The sequence below is a fragment of the Coturnix japonica genome, chromosome 5, assembly GCF_054131305.1.
Source record: "Coturnix japonica strain WE chromosome 5, WE-NBRP24, whole genome shotgun sequence".
Lineage (NCBI taxonomy): Eukaryota > Metazoa > Chordata > Aves > Galliformes > Phasianidae > Coturnix > Coturnix japonica.
In genome coordinates, this window is record NC_140667.1 from 31,965,001 (window position 1) to 31,990,080 (window position 25,080).

The window sequence follows — 25,080 nt, forward strand, 5'->3', positions numbered from 1 at the left end:
TAGTGTATATTAAACGTTGCACTTTTAGTCAAGTTCCCTGACATCATAACTAAAATATGCTAATGTGCTAAGAAAAAATCAAAGATATTAGGTGCAGACTTATTCTACAGGTAACGTAAAAGTATGATCTCAAAATAAATAAATAAATAAATGAAAAATTAGGCCATCCATGTGCTACATAATCATATATGTCTCAGAGTTTGTAAATATGCATTTTTATATAAGGAAAGGTCACAGTCATTTTAAAGTGCAGCTCAATATATTAGGCAATTTTGAGGTGCCCTTTCCTTCAGCTTTCCTCTTAGCAAAACAAACACACATTTTTTATAACCGGTATGTATTATCTAGATACAAATATAATAAATGTTAACATATTTACTGAGTATATAGTTTAACCATCTCCTTTTACTTAGGACATACTAACAATTTGGAGATTCTGACAACTGTAACTTGCCAGATCCTGCTTGCTTTCATAAGTAATGTGCAAAGTTTTGAATAAGTTAGGCATAAGTGCTTACTGATGTGCAGAAGAATGTAAGAACATAAGAAGGTATGAAAACAAATAATGGATTCAGAAAGAAAGAACAAAATCCATATTCCTAACAAAATCAGATAAAAAACTACCTGAAAACTTTCACAGATATTTCTGAAGCTGGGAATGTAAATCCAATTGAGAAATTTGAGAGAGCTCAAGTTACTGCTTTATTTATCAGAGTTCTGTGTTGTGTAGTTTTTGTATTTGTTTGTTTTTGTTCTTGTTTTTACTTTTAAGATATCTATGCAGTGACTACCCTAATAATCATTTTTGCATTTCAAACAAAATATTATTTTAAAACTTTTATGAGAAACTAAACTGAGGCCCCACAGAAGTACTAGTACTTGCACCTATTTAACTGGCCTTGACAATTAAGTTAGTTAAAAAAACAAAAAACAAAAAACAAACAAACAAAAAAAAACCCCACAAAACCAACCAACCAAAAACCCTTGATAATGAAATTCAACTTTAATTTATATAAAAACATCCTTTTTTACAGGTACCTTAATACCTTATTTACAGATATCTAAAAATTAAATAACACGCACAACATATTTATTTTATACTAAGACATAACAAAATATATTACAACTAAAATTCACTTTTAACGGAATATAAATGCAAAATCACGCATTTTGCTTAAAAATCCTGCTCATGCTGAAATAAGTGGCAACATTTGCATTATGTTGAAGTATCCAAACACTAAGTGCTGATATCTGTAACAATTTCTTGAAAATATAATTAGAAAATTGAGATAATTATGTTAAAATGTGAAACACAGAATTTCTACTTAGGTCATATCAGTCTTGATAATGATTCACAATTTTCCATCTGTTTCCTGGATTAACTTGAATTTCCATGGTTTGCATATTGGAATATCAATTCTCTATGGCAAAAATTGATTGTATTGCATAACATACCAATAACATACAATAACGTTCTTGGTCCCAACTCCTATTATTCAAACATAAATTGAAAAGCTAAGATCTATTTGACTTGGTTATCTGTACCACCATCAGTACATAAATACTGTACTGCCTTGTCAAGCAGGGAAATCAGGAAATATTGAATAATCCAAATAACATCCAAATTATGAGCTCTGAGTTTTCAGGAAGGCTAGGTTTCTATAGATTCATGCGTATGCTCCTGGCTACATTGAGGAGACAAAGGAGACAAAGTAGCCAAGGCAGTAATAAGGAAGTTTAAAATGCATAAGTAATTTGTTTTGGTGTTTTTTTTTTATGGTTTTTTTTTTTTTTTTTTTGCTGCTAGGTGGAGTGTAGGGGTGGAAGTAACTCAGCCTTCATCTCATGCTAAACAGATTTTACAAAAATAAATGTAATAATGATAATTGCTTATTCACGAAGCAAATTAATTACTTCCACTGGCATCACCCTAATCCTTTCTGCATTATTCTAAGTAACATCAAAATCAAGCTCCTGCAAAAAGAGATTGAACAATACTATGTAATTTCACTGCAGTGTTTTCACCAACACATCACTGTCTTTAAAAAGCCTTGACAGAAGCACAGCCATGTAAGAAACTGCAGTGCTTCTGACAGGCTCAAACTTGAGAGAATTTTATTGCTTTCATTTCCCACTGAAGTTAGCAAAGAACTGATGAGATTCAGCACTTAGAGGAAGATGGTTGGTATTTGAAGGATCATGGTCCTGAGAACACAATTCAAGTTGCTCTAACTCACCATCACCATTTCACACTGCCAAAATCCTAGACTTTTGAAACGTACATCGGCTAATTCCTTAATCCTCCTTCTTTTATTGACAGGCCACTTGCATAACACCCTGTTACACATGTCCCTGATATTGCAAGTCCTCACTCAGTCCTGAGAGCTGAATGCCAGATGTTTGGAGATCATTCTACACCACTTCTCCCTTATGCTGCAAAAAGATAATCTATGTGAAGCAGCAACAACTGTGTGTCCTCACACATAAACATCCTTCTGGGGAGCAGAACCATCACCAAACCTGCATTACTATCCACATTAAAACCTCATGTCCCTTTCACCCCTTTCCTCACTCCCGTTCCTCTCAGAAAAACATTTCCAAGTGCCTACAGCAAGTTCCCCAGACCCTGTTCTTTTGTTTACCACTTTATTATGAAGACATATGAGCTGTTTACATTCTCTCTTCTCACAGCCTTTGGAGGTAGGGTGAAGGCAACTAAAAAAAAAAAAAAATCTGTGAAGAAGACTAATTAGAAAATAGTAAGAAATGAGATGTTACTTTGTACCTTAGTGCAGTGCACATCTTTATTCTAGTTACTGTTCTTGAGATTCTCCTCTCATCACAATAAGTAAACGTACTTAGAATACTTTCTGCATATGTTTTATCTGCAGTTATTGCAAGATGAGTTTTTAGTTTCTCTATTTGCTTCTTCATAACTGGTATTTCTTTGAAGTCCGTTTAAATTAATCACAGAATCAACAGAACTGTAGGAGTTGGGAAGGAACTCAACAGATCATTGAGTCCAGCTGGTAAAGCAGGCACCCTACAATAGGTCACAAGGGTAGGCATCCAGTTGGGTCTTAAATATCTTAGTAGGAGGCTGCACAACCTCTCTGGATCTATCTGTTTCAGTTCTCCAGCACATTTAGCCTATAGAAGTTCTTCCGCACATTTGTATGGAACTTCCAGTGTTCAAGTTTAAGGCCAAAGTCCTCATCCTATTACTATGCATCACTCAGAAGGGCCTGGCCTCATCCATTTGCTTCCCATCTCCTCTTAGATATTTATAAACACTTATCAGATCCCCTCTTGGTATTCTTTACCCGAGGTTGATCATAGAATCATAGAATCACAAGGTTGGAAAGGACCTACAAGATCATCTAGCCCAACTGCCCTCCCATTATCATAGCTACAAGAAACCACTAAACCATATCTCATAACTCCTCACACAGACGCCTCTTGAACACTGCCAGGGATAGCAATTCCACCACCTCCACGGGCAGCCATTCCAGTACCTGACCACTCTCTAAGAGAAAACACAGGGTACTCAGTCTTCCTCACACAGGAGATGCTCCAGGTCCTTAATCATCTCTGTGGCCCTCAGGAGGCCTCCTTGTAGGAGATCTCACTTTTTTTGAGCAGGGAAGACCAGAACTGGAAATAGTGTTCTAAATGTGGCCTCACCAGGAAAGAGTAGAATGGGAGCATCATCTCCCTTGCTCTGCTGGCCTCACTCTTTTTAATGAATCCAGGATACCACTGGCCTTCTTTGCCACAAGGGCACAATGCTGACTCATGGACAATCTGTCTTCCACAAGAACATGTAGGTCCTTCTCCACAGGGGTCCTCTGCAGCAGAGGATCCCCCAGCCTATACTGATGCAAGTGGTTATTCCTCCTCAGGTGCAACTCTACATTTGCTCTTGCTGATCCTCATCAGGTTGTTCCCCGCCCACCACTCTGGTCTGTTTAGTTTGTACTAAAGGGTAGCACAGCCACTCCTCCCAACACTACACCATCAGCAAAATCTGCTGAGGGTGGACTCTAGCTCTTCATCCAGCTTGCTGATAAAGCTGTTGAGCAAGACCAGAAACAGCACTGACCCCTGGGGACACCACTAGTTACAGGCCTCCAACCAGACTGTGCTGCTGCTGATCACCCTCTGAGCTCTGCCACTCTGCTGCTTCTCAGTCCACTTCACTGTCCACTCATCTATCCCATACCTTCTAAGTTTCATAACAAGGATGCTGTGAGCAATGGTGTCAAATGCCTTGCTGAAGTCAAGGTACACAGCATCCACTGTCATCCCTTCATGTACTCAGCCAGTGATGGCACCATAGAAAGAAAGGTCCTTTGAAATAAACATTTATTGTGAGCAAGACAGGTCCTACCCCCACATTAAAAACATACTAGATATCTAAAAACTTAAGAAGTTAGAATAACAGAGTAAAAGGATAATCTAATATCTGTATTTGCAAGTGTCCTTAATTGGAGCAGGAATTTGGACTGATTCCTTCTCTACTATTTATCACCAGTGAGCTGCATTGTTCATGGTATTACTTTACTCCCAGTTACTATCATATAATAGAAAAGTAACTTCAGCTTAAACACTCAGAATTATTAATATTTATAATAAAAATTCTTATCACTTTGGAACCAAACTGAAGATTTAGAGGAATTAGGAAATCACATTTAAACAAACAAAAAACTATCTGGCTTTTGCTTTATTTGCCATTCTCTCACTGTTGTACTCTAACACATAAATGGAAAGGCTACTTTGTTTAAACAACAGTTTCTAGCAAATTTGTGCATATGCAAGTTCTACATGCAGAATGATTAAACATTAAAACTGATATTTATACAGATGGTTCATTTTAAGAGATTACCTAGTTCTATAGGAAATATTTAAAATTTACAGACAAAAGTCTATGACTAGTTTCTTACATCTTATGAAAATGAATTTTGGAAGTATTTGAATGGAAGAAACTGAATTTTCTTTCTATGATTTTATGAATTTTCTCAAAAATGTGATGCATAGTTTTAATAATACAGAGAAGGAACTTTTTTTTTCTTTTTTTTTTTTTTCTTTTTCTCCAGTATAGCCTGAAAACAACTCTCCATATTTCATACATTAATAATTCATAAGCTTCAAATTACTTTTGTATGGAAGTGCAATGTATTTTGAGTAGTTTCATTTATACTTTCCACATCTTTATAATTAAAAAAAGAAAGAAAAAATAAGATGGTTACTGAATTATATAAGGGCATCAATCTTAAATTTTTACTCAATTGCAGAGTATGAAAAAGACACAGAAAATAAGATATATATGTTCAGATGAAACATCTTTTGAGATGACAGAAAGCAGGTTTACTAACTACTCTGTCATGAACATCTGAATGTGCCATTTCAGTGGCAGCAAGATGTTAATCCTATTCTGTAGCTAATATTAACATAGAGTTATTTCTCCCCTAAAATCTTCCAGTGAGGTTCTTTTTTTTTTCCCTTTATTTTTCTCTCCTATTCATTGTGTGGTGTTCTGTGAACACCTGCTAACATTCCATAACACACAAGGATGGCTTGCTTAAAAGAATGAATGGATTGGTAATTTGGGATGCTTTTAACTGAAAAACATCATGTAATTATAATGCAACAACATTACAAGAATTGCTGCAAAGACATTTCTCAGTATTAAAAAAAAAAAAAAAAAGAGAGTAAATAAGTGTACATTCTTTTAAAAACAAATCCAAATCTCTGATGGCATCAAGAAAACTCCTACTATTTTGCAATAAATAAGATCTACCCTAAAAAGTGATCAAACCCACTGCATATTCCTGAAGGAACTGATTTTCATGACTGAATCTGGGGCACAGTTAATGTTTCCTTTTTTATGCTTTCCTAGTCACAAAAACTATGGATGTAATCTTAGCTTCTCAAGGTTATTAACTTACTGTTTAAAGAAGCAGCGTAGACTGCTATCTTGAAAATCCTCACACAAAAAAAGGTAAGTACACAAATGACAAGGACTTTTCTACACTTCTCAAGAGAGTCCCTAGAAGTCTATATCCATTAGCTTCACATGCACTCCTCAGTACTACAGAAGTCATAAGCTTGTTATGAATGATATTCCATAACTGAACACCTTACATTTGATGAAAGCAAATACTTGGAGAAATCCTATGTTTCAACCATACAGAAGATCTGACAAACAGATCTGTTCTACTAATAGCAAACCTTGAAGTTAAGATTTATGGTCTATATGCAGAAACACTTAGGAATTCCCATTGACTTCAAGAAAGCTTATGGTACCAAATTTTTCTATGTTTTTTGACCTGTAAGTCCAAGACAAGCTCAAGTGCGTAAGTAACTATGACTTTAGCTACAATAGAAGTTTTCAATATAAGGATGCAATGTTAAACCTTAGATAACCTCAAATTTACTCCTTTATCCAACAGCGCTCAAGTTTTATTATAAGCTTTGATAAATAAGGAAGCATATCATTTTATGCTAAAAAAAAACAACACAAAAAACAACAACCAAACAAAAACTCCAAAAGACCCACCTACAAAATTATATAAGATGTTATATAGTGTAGTTATCTAATTTAATTCAATTTAGAGAAAACAACAATAGAAATGTTCAAAGCAGACTTGCTATATGCCATGGCACAATTCGTTGAAATTTGACTGAAAATTGAAAGCAGGGAAAAGTTTAAAAACATAAATTAAAATTAATTGTCTGACATTGCTGACCAGATTCTCAAATTCATTTAAATCTGAATTTAAAATCAAACTCACATTCCATGATTTGAGATAAGAATGGTCAAAATCAATTTCTGAAAGCTGTATTTAAAATTAATCTTTCCATTGTAGTAGACAGGACATAAGGATGCATTTCTAAGCTGCTTTCAGGTCATCTACATCAAAGCTGATTTTTGCAAAAATATGCTACGCATTCATTCAACAATTCAGAAAATCTAGATTTTCAACACTACACCATCACAGAATCACAGAATCGTAGGGGTTGGAAGGGACCTACAGAGATCATTGAGTCCAAACCCCCCTGCCAAAGAAGGTTCCCTACACCAGGTCGCACAGGTAGGTGTCCAGGCGGGTTCTGAATATCTCCAGAGAAGGAGACTTCGCTACCTCCGTGGGCAGCCTGTTCCAGTGCCCCGTCACCCTCACAGTAAAGAAGTCTTGTGCACATTTGAATGTAACTTCCTATACTCCAGTTTCTGTCTGATTCCCCTTGTCCTGTTTCCATACACTGCTCAAAAGATTCTGGCCTCTCCACTTTGCCCCCAACACCTTAGATATTTATAGACCCGGATCAGGTCCTCTCTTAGTCTTCTTTTCTCAAGGCTAAACAGAACTAGTTCACTTAGCCTTTCTTCATGGAGGAGATGCTCCAGGCCCTTCATCATCTTTGTGGCCCTCCGCTGGACTGTTTCCAAGAGATCCCTGTCTTTTTTGTACTGGGGAGCACAGAACTGGATATGGTACTCCAGATGAGGCCCTACCAGGGCAGAATAGAGGGGGAGGATCACCTCCCTCGAGGTCAAGCTCTTTTTAATGCACCCCAGAATGCCATTGGCCTTTTTGGGCAGGAGGGCACACTGCTGGCTCATGGCCAACCTGTTATCCACCAGGAAACCCAGATCCCTTTCTGCAGAGCTCCTCTCCAGCAGGTCACCCCCCCATTTGCAGGAGTCTTTTTTTTTTTTTTTTTTTTTTTTTTCCAAAACTAAGAAAATACTATGCTCCAGCAGAATCATTGAAATTCTATGACACAGAAAAGAAGGATACATAGAGACTCTTAAATGCTTATTCAGCAATTGTAATGACAAAAAATGTGAATTGTAAATACATTAAATAAATCCCTAATCACCTGATGATGACTAATACATATATTTCTAAATATATTTTTATAATATACTTCTAAATATGACTCCCATAATGCTTGGTGACTTCTGATGAAACAGTCCTATCACATTTACTATCTAGCCAACAGTTCCAGCAAACTTAGAGAACACAGAAGCTACATATTCAGCAGTGTCTTTTCAAATAATTTGTTCACAATTCAGTTGATTCTAAGGAACAATTAGGGAAAAAAGCAGCAAGCAAATGAGTCCATAAGGAAGAAATGCACATATTATTACTCTATACAGCCAAAGTGAATGAAACCAAACCTACTATTTGACATATCTTAGAATCTTAGAGCTGTAATAATGTCAGACAAGAGTGTGCTCAGACATATAAACAAATGGAAACCTTCTGCATTACAACACTGTGGAAGAAAAATAACAGTTTGTTACAAATTTCTGCCCTTAACAGTATGAATGAATATACATCGTATGGCTTTCAGCTAGGTGACACCTGTTCTACAGTTACATATACAGAGAGAAGAAAGGACACAACAAGACATTTTTAATGATCCTGACCTTAGTTTGCACCAGTTTTGCACATGCTTTTTTCTCACAGATAACAAGCAATATGCAAGAATGGAATGATAAATTACTTGCTATATCTGTAACAAATGTTGCAAATACCATCCAATGTAAGTGACAGGAACGGAAACTACCAGAACTAAATGAACACCCTTAGATTTTTGTGAGCCATAAAATAAAATAATAATAAACTCTATCCTTTTACATTATTCTTAATTAAGACTCTGGTGTAACTATCAATTAAATGTCTCAGCTCAGTCAAAACAGGAGGCTTTCTGATCTGCAGATTGTTCTGCCTAGTGTCACTGTTTTTCAGAGTGAAAGAGTTGAAAAACGGCAAGAAATTCAGCCTAGGCAAAATGCATCTGGTCTTCCTAGGTGAACAATTTTTTGTGGCATTAATGGCCAGATCCTACTAATTTTACTGACTACTCTGCACCCCTAGCTTTACAACAGATCATTAGCAGCAGAGGCTTCATCCCTTCAGTACTGACTATTGAGTAACTACTAAAATAATCATTTTGTATAGCAAGAACTACTCAATGTATTTCTCAGCAAGGCTATCTCAAAGATGTCATTTGAGAATTGCTTTCAAATGAGAAAGGATGTAAAAAACACTTAAAGATAAAATATTATTTAAATAATCATATTTCTCTAGGTCATAAAAATACTATTTACCAGAAAAAGAACAGTTTCATTACTGAACTATGCTGATAATCTAGTTGATGTAAATATCCAAATATCCACATGGCAAAAAAGACTTCCTACACAAAAAGAAGAGGTAAAGAGGTAAGCGGTAAGGCTCAAATGTCATAAATAGCTGTACTTATGTATAAACATCGCACATTTATATATATTCATCGTATGGGTGTAACTATGTGTGCATTAGATTTGAAAAGTATGTAATTAAGAATAAATTGGGAGTTGTATACTCATAATTTGGACTTACAACTTTTTTTAAAATCTTTTTAATACACGTTTACTATTGTCTTAGTTACTATGAAAAATATACACATATTCTTCAGTTACCATGGAGTACAATTATAATTATTTTTTTTAATTCTGGAAAGCCTACCAACAAATATAAACTAAAAAAACTCTCAAAAATCAAACTAGAGAAAGTTAATATACTTACTAACCACTTTTGATCTTGTAGGACTTTAAAACTGATTTATCACCTCAGTTAATATAAAGCTACATGCAACCTGAATTATTTTTTATTAATTCACTGTGGAGTATTGTTGCCAGAAATTAGCTTTACTTTATTATTTTCAATGGTAAAAAAAAAAATAAAAATAAAAAAATTTAGTGATATTAAAAACACTGATTTTGCTGAGATGTCCCACTTGACAGTTTCATAACCTATTATTTGACTTTTTCTGTCCACCAAAATGTAATTCAGACAGGTCAAAAAGAAAGGTTTTCTGTAATAATAGTGTATACAGAAGATAAACAATACTGTATATAACAGAAACATAACCAAATACATGGCTTGTGAATTTAAAAAAAAAAACAATCACTGTTACAATATTCAAATAATTACATTTTAGTTTGAATAAAGTAATTGAACAGTACATACACTATGGAGTACAATAAGATCTATGAAATATCTGTTGTCATAACATTTGTAATTTTATAGATATTATATAGCTAATGTTGTGTACCTAGAGTCCTTAAAATACACTTAACTGGAAAATATATTTACATTAATATATATTTTAATAAAATATGCACAACTTAATTAAATTCTTAAATTCAAACTTCCAAACATAACTTTCATCCCACTGAGATTGTAATCCTTCTTTTATTATCCTCATCTACATGTATTGCTATTATAATAAGCTAGTTATACTTAGAAATGGCATGAGGACAAACATCAGTGACGTTTGTCAGTACACATACACACTGCATACAGCCAATTAGACTTCACTGTAAGTGTTCAGTTGAACTGTAGTATAACTTACTAATTAATTTTGACATAAATTAAGAAGGGACTGAGCCTTTTAAGTGCTCAAGTATAAATGAACTATAGCCTTAAAACTTATTTATCAAAGAGCTAATTATGTCGCATCTCTATTTTTAGAAAAGAGTGAGATAATACTAGTTTTGGACAATACACAGTTAATTTATTAAACATTTTAGATATAATACGATCAACATTCTTCAAAGATCTGTACATCTTCGAAAGTAATTTCTTGTTTTTACATCACTAATTTATACATAAGCACTCTTTTTCACAGAACTGTATTTTGTTTCAGTACTTGTTACTAAAGAATGCCATTATTCACTGTTAAGTCTATTCCATAAATAAATTTTACTACATTAAACAATTACTTCTAAAAGGGGCTTAAAAGTATCTAAAAATGTTTTAATCTATAAGTATTTAGGTATACACTGTGAGCAAAAGCTCTGATCTCAAATACTGCAAAACAACATGAAAAAGTGGCCCAAGAAGAAGAGAAATATGATAAAAAGTCATGCATTAATGTGAGAACCAGAAAAAAAATGTCTACAGTTGCCTATTGAGTATAGGTTAATTCTACTTTTAGTTTGGCAATGAAACGAAGAGTTTCAGCTGAACAGAAAATGTTACCTTTGATTCACTGAAACCTCTAATGGAGTCTTCTCACTTGAACAAAGAAAAAAAGTCTTCCTAGCACCTTCTCAAACATTACTTATTACTTGCTATCCACAGTGTGCCACAGTCAACGTGTAATCTAAAAAGGACTGTCATCTTACGAAAAGTAGAAAAGCTTACTTTAAAGAGATATGAATTTACAATCCATAAAAACATCTATAAATCTAGAATGTTAACAGATCTTTCACACTGCAAAGACAAGCGTTTTTCCAGCTACTGTAGGCATGTCCATTTAATACTGTTACAATACACAATGTTGAATGGGGAGTCAAAATTATTACTGGATCAGCCTACAAAGGAACACTGAATACTGAGTAGCTGCTAAGAGCAGATGTTAAAGTTCTTGCTGAATTGTACCCAGAAAAATATCCTATTTTGAGAAATTCTGTGAAGGATTTTTCTGTTGGTAACAAAAATATACTGTAAGTTTAGAAATCTTCCAGAAAAAGTCAGTAAAACCTAAGCAAATTACAGAGCCTATTGCTTATCTCTATTCCCTTAAACATGATGAGGTTTTTACAGTTATCACCAAAGCTACTCGTAAATAAAAAATGGTCTTGTACCATAATTAGAAGAATATATTTATAATTCATGATATGTGTTTTTCAATGAATTTCTAACTTTAGAATCCAGTGCACTAAATTCTTCCATGATGTGACCATATGAAACACTGCCTATTATATGAAGTCTCTTCCAAAAAGCAAATTACAGTTGTGAGTGGAAACCAGATCCCATTTAAGTAAAATGATTGTACTTATCAATGGTCAATCCAGCAGGTTGAAAATGGTTAAACAGCTATTTCCTCATTGTGAACTACCATAGCATGAATTAAGACCACATTACAGCATGAAAAGCCCTGTGCAGCACCTTTTATAAAAATGCTAAATAACTTCATAATGACTTTACTTTTAAAAATACATGGTACTGAGATTTGGAAAATCAAATGATACATCCAGCATCAGTCAAACTCTGAGAGACCTAAAAATGAAACAGATGTTTTCAATACCACTGTAAGAAAAGACAACAAAATAAGAGAATTAGAATTAGATATATGTTCGAGTTAAAATATCAGAGACAAAGTACTTTGGGTAACTTTCACATCAAATTATCATAAGCGAATAGAGATAGTATCTGGATAGCCTATGACAGGTAGCTAGTGTCCTGAAATCATACTTAATATTATCTATTTGCACTTCAAGATTTACACACTGAGTGTTATTAGTTTCATACAAATATTTTGTACTTCTGCTCAGAGTCCATGTCCTGATGATAAAAACAATGTTTTCTTTCCTATTTCTTCTTCCATCTGCTACAACAAATCAGATATTAAATGAGTTTATCAATTCTTTAAAAGCCATGAAGGCTGCATTTGCTGGGTACAGGCAGTACCAAGAAAATTGGCTCAGTCCCATAATGTACAAAGATTTGCAAGTCTTATTTATTACAGATCCTGCAGGAAGCAGATGAAATAGATATACTTTAAAAAAAAAAAACAAAACAAACTATAATTCTTGAGGACTGCACGCAATGCACAAAATGATGATAAATAGTTTCAGGTGAAAAACATAGGGTATAATTTATAAAATGCAAACAGCCTGGGATGAAATAGTGCATTAAAAAAATAAATAAATAAAGTTCATAGTAATTTCATTTTACACAAATTTTGGAATAAGCCTATTAGTGAGTCTAAGCTGTAAGGGAAGGAGAGAATAGTCATACCCATGCCTCTCTCAACTTATCTTTAAGTGCTAACATCCATTTTGTCCTTCTATTCTTTGACAGTCATCAGTTAAGCAACATCAATCTCATGGAAAAAGGGGGGACTGGAGAAGAATCCATGTAAGGGTTTGCAATTGCACTTACAAGTGTACATGAAATAAATACAAAATTTAGCCTTAGATCACTTGTATTTATATCTAAAATAAGTCATATCAGAACAATAGGCAGGTAAGAAGGAAAAATAAACTTGTAAAAAAAATAAAACAATATGTAAACACTTTTATGATAGAAATACTTGCCTATTTTCACTTCAGATATTTATTAACATCTGTACTTTTCCAAGGTAGCGAAGAAGGGGAAAAAAAACATGTTCTATGTGATATTCATGGCACTATTTATCAATTTTGAAAGAAAATTCCTGTCTGAAGTGTATTGTGGAAAAGTAAAAATGATTTCTTCCTTCAGGTAAACAAAAGTATTGCTACTCTGCCAATTTCAGGGATGCTGGAAAAACAGTTTCACTGCTGTAGTCACAGGTGAATGATTTTTTACTTTAAAAAAAAAAAAAAAGCTGTCATGAGAGGCTAATGCTGAAGTACTTGGTCTATAAGTACAGAAAAAGATTCAAGTTGTTCTTTTTAGTGATTTGTACAGAGGAGAAAGAAACACAACACTATTTGAAATGTGTTCTGGGTGTCCTTAATTCTATTCCATCTATCTTTCATCCGTACTGAAAGTTTCCAGTGCACTACTTTATATTGTGGAAAAATGTACAAGGAAGTACTGAAAAAATAAATTAGACATTTGCAACAATAATATTGACAGATGCATATTTTCTTGGAAAAAAAACAAAGAAAAATGTTCTCCATGCATAGGTTTCTGTTGCATTCATAGCAGTTCAGCATAGCACAACATGACAGATCTGAAGAGAGAGTTTTATTCCGGTATAAAAGACTAATATAGAGACTACTGTTCTCTTAACAATGATACAAGATGCAGTCTTGTGATCACAGGATTTTTCAAAATAAAAGGAACAAAAAATTCAACAAAAATTGAATTTTCCTTGTAAGGGAGTTACAAATTCATCCAGATAGAGGAAAATCAAGTCACTAAAAGGAAGATGTAATACAAGCTAGATTTCATGCCTGGTGTCCTCTGATTTCTGCTGACAGAACTGTTTTCTCTTGTGGTAAAATAATGTGCCTAAGAATTGCTCTGTCCACTATGCAAGCCCTGTCAGTACTGGTACAGAGGAAAGGATCACATCATCATGTAAGCTTATCTACACATTCTCAACAAGTCTCTAATTGCAGTGACTGATAGAGAGTCCTCCAACTCAGAATCTCACTCCTACAGCAAACAATTTCTATGAGCACTAAGCCTTGCTAAAATGTTGCTTAATCAGTTTTGTTAATCTTTAATATAAAACATGGTCTTGACATGATTGAAACATTACAGAAAACTGAATGCTCTTAAGTCTGACATGCTATTATATACACAGAGCAGGCTATGCTGTGAATTTATCTTCCACCTAAACACTGAATTTCCTGACTTCTATTCAGTTAAATAAGCTCCTTCATATTATCTTTATATAACATTTTGTGAGAAAATCCACACCTGAACAGTCATTTTCTATTAAGAATCATAATACCTAGCCCTAGATCAAAACAAATTTGTTTTGTTCTCTCTTAGACTCCTATTGGTTACTTACTTGACTACTGACAGGTTTTAGATTACTGTGTTGGAACCTATTTTCATGTCACAGCCGCAGTGCAGATACTTGTCGACATAGTGGTGCTGAATACTAATCACTACCACAGTCTAGGAACAATTGCCAGCTACATCACTTATCAGAAGCATGAACAGAAAAGCCTTAATTGCCTTATCGTGTTCACTGTGCTTGCTACTGTTAGAAACCACTAGGAAATGAAAGCTTGAAAGCTGGAATAAAAAAATTAAAAACTAGTAAAGATTTTTAGGGTTAGTTATAAATGCATTTCCAAAAGTCACTTACAGAACGTATTACTCTTTTTCATTTATACAATTTTAATGCAGCTCAAAAGAAGTCTTGGTTATTTCTATGAAAATGGAACTGAATATGAGTTAGGGTTAAAATGCATTAGCAGATGTAATGTGGGGAACAGGCAGTATACAAAGCATATAATTTTCTCTTAGCTTGGATATTCCAGCTATATCACTTGATAGAATTCTCATAGAACAATTTTTTTCATAAAGATTTATATTGTTAGCTATCAAAAGACATTTAATATGATACACTAATTCATATGCAAACTAGATACCTCTCTGATGGTAATTAAACAGCCAAATAGTATTTTCTGTCAAACAAAAGCACATATTCCTTTAACTCTCAGTAATGAGCATCAGAGTAGAGTCATATTTAAAAAAAAAAACAAAAACAAAAACAAAACAAATGGAAAAAGAACAGAAATAAAGAAAGAAAGAAAGAACACTCTTAGAAAAGATCTATTTGTTCAACATTTTCAAAACCTTCTAATTAAAATACACAAAACAGTACAATTAAGAGGCAGAGAATAAAGACTGAACAGAATAGACTGTTCATAAGATATCCCTGGTTGTTGACAAAGATTTTATCTTTGTCATTTAATGATGATGAAGCCAAACAACTGTTGCTGGAATAGAAGCAGACTGATGAAGAAGGCTTTCAAATTGATGCGGAGGATATCATAACATACAGTGTTCTTATAGTTCTTCTACCTGCATTGTTTCTCTGCAAATTTCATTACTTTCTGTATAGGATGTCTCTTTCAACAGCGGCTTATGTGTTGATCAAAAATACGATATATTGCTTTAATATGCTTTGTCCTGTTATATGTAAAATTGTTCATACAGAGAAAAAGTTCTAAGCAGTTCACAAAATATCAGAGAATCAGTACTTAGTATCAGTGATAACTTCATGAGATACTAGCTTGTTTGGAAGAAAATTTTTCTGTTATTTGAATTAATTTGTGCAAGGTCTGATTGAAGCACTCAGCTAACTTAAACAGAGCCCGTGTTTAAAAAACTGTTAGCATTAACTGAACACTTATATTATTTGAACACCAAATACATCCACTTTAACAGCACATTAAAAAACTGAATATGTATTAAGCACGCATCAGTTCTACATAGAATAGTATGAAGTAACTTTAACAATTTTCATAAAAAAGGAAGATACACAACCACGATAATTTGTGGACATAATGAAGCGGACATGTGTTTTTTTTATTTTTTTTGGTTTTTTTTTTTTTTGTTTTGTTTTTGTTTTGCTTTGTTTTGCAGTTAAATGTGACACAAATGAGTGTAATTAAGATTGTGCTAAAAGTACAGTTAATGCTTTTTAAAAACTAGACATGAATTAAAATTAATTAGATGTTTTCAATATATTTTAAAGTGATTTAATTTTACTTCATTCTAAATCAAGAGATTTTCATTTAAAATCTATTACACACAACAATAACTAAACACATTTAAACAATGTCCTTATGTTACTGTCCACAAACATATTTGAGAATTCCTGAGATCAGTAAGTAAGTAAAATCTACAATCTATTGCCAGGCTGATATACATCCAATTAAGTACGGTTTACGGGTAACTCCAGTGCAATTTATAAAGGAAGAAAAAATGTGTGTGCATATATACATAAACATACCAAGACTTACTCTGCTTATAGAAATACCAGTAAGTATCCTTACTCTTTATTAATCAAATTAAAAAAATATATACTATTTTAAAAGATTAAAAAAAAAAGTTTTTATCTGGGTCTGGGATCTTGAAGAAGACAACAAAACAAAAGAAGAAAAAAAGATTTCCATTCAATGTACCAAATTCAACTAGGAGTTAGATATCTATGGTTATGGGTGTACACATGTGAATGAACGAATAAATCCTTAACCCACCATATCTTTTTCTCCAGTTTGCAAGCTGTCACCCGTGAAAAGTATGGTGTAGATGGTAGGATGATACTGTACCTGATTGGCTCTGGAGGTGGTCATGGGATCAGATGGAGAGGACTTGGTGGTAGTTGGGGAAGATGGCAATGTCTGGGAACAAAGCAGTTCAGGAGCAAATCAACCTTTACAAGCCTTAGACTCAACAGTCAAAAAATAAATAAACCAACAAAAGTAACGTAACTACAAAATTAAAATGAATAAAAAATGCCTAGGACAAAACCTTTCTCCTACTCATTGGAACTTAATGGAATTTAAAGTCAATTAGATAAATAATGCATGTAAATATGCATGCTTATGCATGTAAAAATAAATTCATGACTTGAAATCAAGATGGTGAACTCACATAAATACTAAAAAATATGCCAGCCGCATGAGGAATATAATTCTTTCCTCTCTCTTTCTCTTGGGGAAAATGAAAACTAGAAAACACAAATTCCAGCAAGTTCAATGAGCACACTAAAAACAGTTATCATCTTACAAGCAAACAGGGCCAGTGTTTGAAGGAAACTACTGAAATTTACTTTGGCACCTTATAATGCACCATTCTATAGCAAGGACTACAGCCAGCAAACTGTTCCATACCTTAAAACAATTACACTGAAGCTATGGAGTTTTCAGCAACATACTAATTACTAAAATATTAATTGATCATTTTTAATTGAGAGGCGTGTGAAAAAATGTAAACAACAATCTCATGATGGATGAGCATGCAACTAATACCTTCACAACAAATTGCTACAATATATTTATCATTAGTGTTAACGATCCTTTAATTGAGCAAAAGTTAATAACGTATCATCAGCCTGTGTTCAAAATAAACACAAAAAAGAATTAGGAGTCATATTTATTGATAATGTTTTCTAAATAATATACATATGCTTAACATTAATTCTTCAACATACCAAAAAAGCACTGCTCTGCTTAAAAATTTATACAAATATCTCTTTAACGTATTAGATCCTAACAAAGAAGCTCTTTTAATAAATGTAGGTTAAAAGTCAAATTCCAACTTCCAAAACATAACATACAGTACTTATTCAAAGCATGTATTTTTGACATATATAAATGATAGAAAATACTTGAAATTACACTATTTTTACTTTAGGAAGTAAATTGGTGAAATGCTATACAACATAATGCATCATATGGACAAACAATCACTAACCAAAACTATTGGGAAATAAAAGCAAAATTTCACATTTTCAGCAGTTCTGTTACTTACAATCATCGACAGTCCCTCATAAAATAGGTATACATAATTTTTCACTAAAACTCTTAATGCATATGAAAAGCTGGAACACTGTGAATGCATAAAGTTATGTGTATTAGAAAAATATGGGCTTGTACATATGCACATACAAATATTTTGTCTGCATGTTAAGCAATATGAAGATCCATCTTTTCATAGCTTGTACATAGTTGAGCAGCCAAAATAGATACAAAAAAAAAAAAAAAAAAAGATCTAAAGAAACAGACCCTTATTTTGTGTTTCCAACTTGTAGTTTACAATATAAAATATAAAAACAAAAACAAAATACATACAGATTCAGCATCAACTGGGACTTCTTCAAGAGGCTTAAGTAAAAAATACTGCTATATATATGGAGCACTATAAATAAATGCCTGGCAAAGTGCTGTTGATCAGCAGATTGTATATACTGTGAAAATCAAGACAATCATAAGGGATTCCCCCATGTCTTTCTATAGAGAGCATGGGTTCATTCGCATGTGGTTAGAATTATTTAGAAAAAAATTTTAGATTACACAGTAGTACAGGGCTAGAAATCTTCAACCACAGAAACATACTTATGATTTCTGTGAGATCATGCATGTATCTGCACCGATTTTTTTAAGCTTAAACTGAGATGAAAAAAAAAAAAGGAAAAGGGGAAAAAAAAAGAAAAAAACAATCAGAATGGCACGCTGTAACTTTCCGATTTTTGATTTTAATTATAGCTTGATACAAAACTTTGACCCTGAACTAGAATACACATATAGATATACACATACATATATTTTACAATTCTCTAAAAAAACCAAAAAAAACAAAAAAAAAAACCCACAAAAAAACAATCAAACAACCAAACAAAAAAACCCAAACCCAAACCAACAAAGAATCAAACAAAACAACAAAAAACAAACAAACAAACAAAAAATTTCCTACACATAGCAGTTTGTGTGATCATCATCCATTGCTCACTGGGGCATGCACTATTGTACGGTACATTTATTATTATGCTAATTGAAGGAAAAAATAGATAGCTGATAGAATAAACTTTCTTCACTAGTGTTACTACATCTACAGCTAATTACAGGATGAAAATATGTGAAATGCTTCAACACTGAATAATGACCTAACTGGTGAAAATACTAGGACTGAACAAAATGGAAGGCATCTTATTTTTCATTTAATATCAATCTTACTAAACAATAAAAAAGTATGACAGCAAAGAAAAGAGAGTGCTCATACTCTGTTCAGGTGAATACTGAGCTATAAAATTCATTGTTGATGTACTTCACTATTTCATTTTAGCAAACGCATATTTGAAATACAATAGAAAAAAGATAAAAGCACTGAAAAGTGAAACAATTATATTAACAAACAAGAATAAAGTAACAACACAGACTTTTCTTTTTTCTTCCAAATACATATAAGTGTGACAAAATACTATAAATACTAATAGCAAGTATTTTTTAAACTGGGGTGTTTGCGTTCGAGGTCTAATCTCTCTCACCTTGTTTTATATTAAGAGATACACATATATGTATCTACAAATACATACAAAAAATAAACTGACAGACTTGTGTAAAATTTCATCCCTTTTCATACTTCCTCTTTATAATTCTTAATAATTCTGGAGAGTCATTTATCCATTAATAGAGTTATCTATTAATTCCTTAAATATTAAAGTAATAAAATGAAATTTCTGAGGAAAAAAAAAAAAAAAAAGAAAAGAAAAAGAAAGGAAAAAAAAAAAGAAAAACTGCGAATAAGAGAAGCACATCATCTGGAAATTATTTTGAATTTCCGTCGGTGATTTGTAATATTTATGAATTTGTTTTGTGTGTTTCCTTAAAGATTACTTTCTTGTGTGTAAGTTATGCGAGTAAACAAATAGAAGACAATATTCACAGGGAAGAAAATCCTTTTTGTTATTTCCTTCCCTCCCCTGCCCCCCAATTATAAGCCTCTAGAAGAGATGTTTGAGTATACAGATTTTAAGTAACAAAAATTTTTTAAGTAAAATTGAGCTATATTTGAGCTCTGCTATTTTCCAAGTTCAAGAAAATACTTCTTCCTTGTGTTTCTCATGAAAAAATAAAAACAAAAATGCTGCATATGACTGCTCTCAGGCTTTACAATATACTAAAGGGCACAGAAAGATGGCCACAGCATGACATTTGCACACTGTGTACTTTTAACTCACAAAATGAAGACACAGTTGCATCACAGAAATACAAAATATGTATACTAAAACTGCATGGTGTTCCAGAAGGCCCACTGAGACCTCTTTCCCGTGGCTCTGTGAACTGTCTAATTAAGATCAACATATAAATGACAAAGTTCACATATATAAAAATACATATATATACAAACTAAGTAAAGATAAAAATTGTACTGAGACTGTTAATTTAAATCTCAGTATCTATCAGTGTACCTAATACACAGAAGGAAAAGGCATAAAATGAAATATCATTTAGAAACAAGGTTAGAGACATGAAAGCAATTGACAAAAAAACACATTTAAATGTGAAGATGAAACTGCATTTACAGTTCACCACTTTCTAGTTTCCCAATATATAGCTTGCTGAACAATCTTGGTCATAACACTATCCACACTACAGCATTGTTATTATCAATCCAATACTGAGTTTTAGTCTTGCATATAAATGTTTGTGCTTGTAAATTAAAATAATTCAAGGGGAATATTAATATGCTTAAACCAATATGTTAATACATTTTAAAGATAAGATGGTATCTTTTTGGAATATTATAAAATAGTCGAATACCTTCTGCAGCTAGAATAAGGAAAAAAAAACCTCTAAAGGTTCCTGTTCTGCTGAACAACACGTAAGACTATAAATAAGCTAGTAAGCTTTTGACTTACTAGCTTTTCAGTAGCAGCAAAGATGATCCTATCTCAACAGACTGCTTGCTTTGCTAAATACATTCAATCCTTTTTTCCAACTTCTGTGAATTTTTATAACCTAAAGCTTTATCAAACAATTCTCACCTTATTAATGACTGTATAAGTAACACATTTTAAAAGTGTATTGTTGAAAAAGAAATTACTGCAAACTGCTAAGTTATTTTCAAACAAGTCTGTATGAGGGCTACTTAGATAACTTAAGGGATCTAACTTTACTTGCTACTTTTTCTATAAGGACCAAATAAAAAACACTCAGGCTGATATTTCATGCTCTTTGCATTTGGCTTTCTTTTTGAAAAAGAATATCTAGAGCACCGAACAGGACAGAAAGTTACCATATGCAGATAAAATGCTTGCTTACAGGTATGTACAGAGGTAATTCATGTGTGTTTATAGACACTTCGGGGTATTTCCTTGAAACAGAAAACAAGTTGATGTGAAAGAGGGCTTATCTCATATTTTGACTGTGTACAATAAGGGTGAATGAGCATAAAGCAAACTAGCACGTGCCATTTGGATCATCAGAGCAACTCTGGATGGAGTGTGTGATTTACAACGAAGATTACAATAAGATGGACAAAGGACTTTATTTCCTCAAAACTTGTCACAGTAACACAGAACTAATGTAAGATGTGGCGTTATGTAGAAGTACCAGAAAATTCAGGTAGGTAACCAAACGTACGTAACAAAAACCATAAAAATACATGGATCACAAAGCTCTGAGAACTCAAAAGAAAAAAAAAAAAAAGAAAAAAAAGCACCTTTTGATTCTGGGCTACTTTGAGATTAAGAAAAATACTATAAAAACTGCAAAGTCTTAGTAGGCTTAAGATAATGAGAACATTCAGCAATGCTGAATGGTACTGTTCGTTCCCCTAAAGCAGTCTTCCTTCCTCATTCCACTTTTGAATCACTTACAATGAAGAGGTAACCATCAGCTATTAATTGAACATTAATTGAGTTTAAAAAGCAGTTTTATACATCTATGATGATTACAATCAACACTGGTGAAATGAAACAAAATTAAAATATCATAAAATAGTGCTCTAGCAGCAAAAGTTGAATGAAGAGACAGTGATTTACAAAACAGCTTATACTTATTATTATCCTCAAATTAAAAATGTGTATTTTTCTTATATTCTGCATGTTAATAATGTCCCTCTAAGTGATGCACACTTTCTGAAGCAAATGCTAAAGGAAGAAAAGCTCATCAGATGGGAGAGGCATTATAAGAAACCTCTTAAATCTACTAAACCTGTAGTCTGACTAACTAATATACCAAATATATATATATTAAAAAAAAATAAATCCTCTATTTATGCCACTATATTCTAATGTATACTAAAAGTCAGATTCTATTCAAACACTTAGAAGATAATCTTTTCATTAAAACTGGTCAGTAATCCAATATATTTTGTTATTGATCAGAAATTCTGAAGTAATCCTACTCAAGTAGTTCTTTTTTTACACAAAGAAAAAGAATGCATAAATCTAAGTTGAGACACTCCATTTTATATATTTGAAATACAATTTCCAGGAATGTGATTAATGAATGGAACAGAAGATAAAAGATCTACAGAAGTTACTACGCTACTGAAAAAGCTGAAAGAAAGATTTTAATTGGAAGTTCTATATGTGAAAGCTTTAGTCCAGATTTTCAAGGAAGAAAGTGCAAAACTTTTGTTCATGTTACAATAACTAAAGACTTCATAGAATCAAAGCATGATGGCTGGATCTCAGAAGGCCAGCCAGGGTAAACTCTTCATTAAAGCAGAATTCAGTGTAGGATCATATATGCTCTTCCTTATGTAGAATGCTAACTTCTGCAATAGCCAGCTGCAGTTCTATGCACTTCCTGGGTAGGCTGCTAAAACACCTATCTAAAAAACAACTGCATAGCAGGAAGGAAAAATCTGTCATAATGTAAAGAAGCTTCAAAGGGTTCTGAATAAAGTGATGTGATAAGCCATTAAAGAATTTTCCCCCACTATTTACAGTAGCTGCTATTAGAAGAGAGGTGAAATTTAAAGCTCTGTGAGCTAATTATTAAGCCAAAACAGCTCAATTTCCTGAGCACTTTATGAAAACAGAATTCTGTTCTTCTGAGTTATAACAGGGTAGTATGAAGCTGGCATGATACTTTCCCTATTAGAGAGGTTAGATCCTCATAGCAGTTCCTAGTAAATCAATGAACACGGTTATTGTTGAATGGTATGTAGAAGCTACAGATATCTGACAGTTATGAAGAGGTGGTCTACATTTCATAGAGGTACCAGATGCAAATAGGAATCAGTTAAATACTGATCAGACCTGTTCAGGCTACAGACCTATTTAATATCTACTAAAAAGTCAGCATGATCAGAAGATTAGAAAAAATGTGGAGAAGGCTCAACCTGAATCAGACAAACTTGCCTGTGAATATTCCAATGATGAAAAAGTAGAAGTTAGAGAGAATGGAACATCTGGACTGTGACTTGGTTAGTATAAATAAAAGCGAAGCCAGGCTCAGCCTCATTGCACACCTGTACCTTCCTGAAGACAGAAAGTTCTGAAATTTGAGAGAGGTAACAAAGAGTTTACCTATTAGCATTCTTAACTGAAATCATAGACATACAACATCTTTCTTTGCTTCTGTAGAGAAGTCCACAATGAGAAATGAGAGCTGTATACTCATACAGACATGGGTGATATTGCAAAGACACAACTACAAAGCACCTTCATTCATGAGGCTCTGTTGGTTTTTTAATTTTGTTTATTTGTTTGAGACAAAATCGACTGAAATATCCCCAAGACCCCCAAGTGAAGGCAAAATTTATAATTTCAAATCTAATCTCATTATCAAATTCTAAAGCTATTTTCTTCAGCTTGCAACATTATTTCAGAATACCTGAATGACAAAGTTTTTGGGTAATACACTAAGAGAGTAAAAAACACATAACAGTTTACGTAAAAGAAGAAACTAACTCATAAAGCTTGTTTCTCAGATGTTAATAATGACTTGAATAACTGGAATGATCAGGATAGTGTACAAAATTGTGCCCTGCCTGCTGTAAGAACATAGCAGCACAGAAGTGCCAGATCGTGATTATCCATTGTAAAATGTTATCTTTTAAAATTTCTTAAATAGAAGGAATTTCTATTTCATTAAGACAATGGACATTCTGACAGTGGAGTATACTTGACTATATCTAACAACTAAGCTAATGATTTCAAATATTGGTAAAAAACCAAAACAAAATAAATCAACAAAACAGGAATAGACTTATGAAGTCAATATTTATATATTGTGAAATTATCATGAACAGATGTAACTTCCTTAAAATAAAATTAAACAATTAACTTTACATAGCTGAAATTGTTTGACATATGAATGAGCATGTCTGCAAATATCTACAGGTGTCTGTCATTCACCTGTGTGTGTACAGGTTAAATTATAAAATGTGGAGCCAGAAAAATCACACTAGAATCGTGTAAGGAATACACTGTATTTAACCTGTGTCTAAACTTCACTGGCAGCAGCTCTAATCACTTAACCAGCACTCCAGAATTTAACAATCCAGACATGGAATCAAAAGAATAAAAGTAAATAAACGAACAACAAAGAACAAAAAAAAATTAAAAAAAATAAATTTAAAAAAAGAAAAAGAAAACAAAAACACAATGAGAACCAACCACACACACCACCACCAACTTCACAAGTAAGTTTTCTTTAAAACAATTTCCTGCTCAGGTTCTGCATGGAAAAACTACATAAAATTGAGAAACAAGAGAGGAAATATTAAGGAATATCACTATGCCCCTCTGTAATGTAGTTTCTCAGTAGTCACTTGAAAAAAGTTTCATTTACATTGCAAAGTGGAAAAGCACTTTCTACTGAAATACATAAAATTTATTTCCCACTGGGTTATAAGGTGATGGCATAAAATCCAACATTTTACAGGAAGAAAAGACATTTAAAGCACAGATCCACTCTTCAGGTTTCTCTCTCTTCCTTTCTACCTCAGGCAAAATCATTTTCATGTCTAATAACCAAGAAACTAATTCTAAAAATCAAGGCTTTTCTTATTAGTATTTTCTTACAAATTACGTAGAGGGTAATTTGTTTTGTTTTTAATGCAACAGTCTAGCACATAAAGAAAAGAGTAGTAATAATTA

At 33.0% G+C, this 25,080-nt stretch overlaps 1 protein-coding gene across 6 annotated transcripts in view; it reads right to left on the reverse strand.

Annotated features, from left to right (window-relative positions):
* Positions 1 to 25,080, reverse strand: part of NOVA1 (NOVA alternative splicing regulator 1) — a 123,514-nt gene that overhangs the window by 4,431 nt on the left and 94,003 nt on the right. For 4 of the 6 annotated variants that reach the window (XM_015864913.3, XM_032445172.2, XM_085550420.1 and 1 more), the window contains one exon: positions 16,793 to 16,864. The exons of the other annotated variants lie outside the window; for them this stretch is intronic. In XM_015864913.3, coding sequence (XP_015720399.1) covers positions 16,793 to 16,864 — 72 coding nt within the window. The remainder of the gene's footprint in view (positions 1 to 16,792; positions 16,865 to 25,080) is intronic. 6 annotated transcript variants of the gene reach the window in all.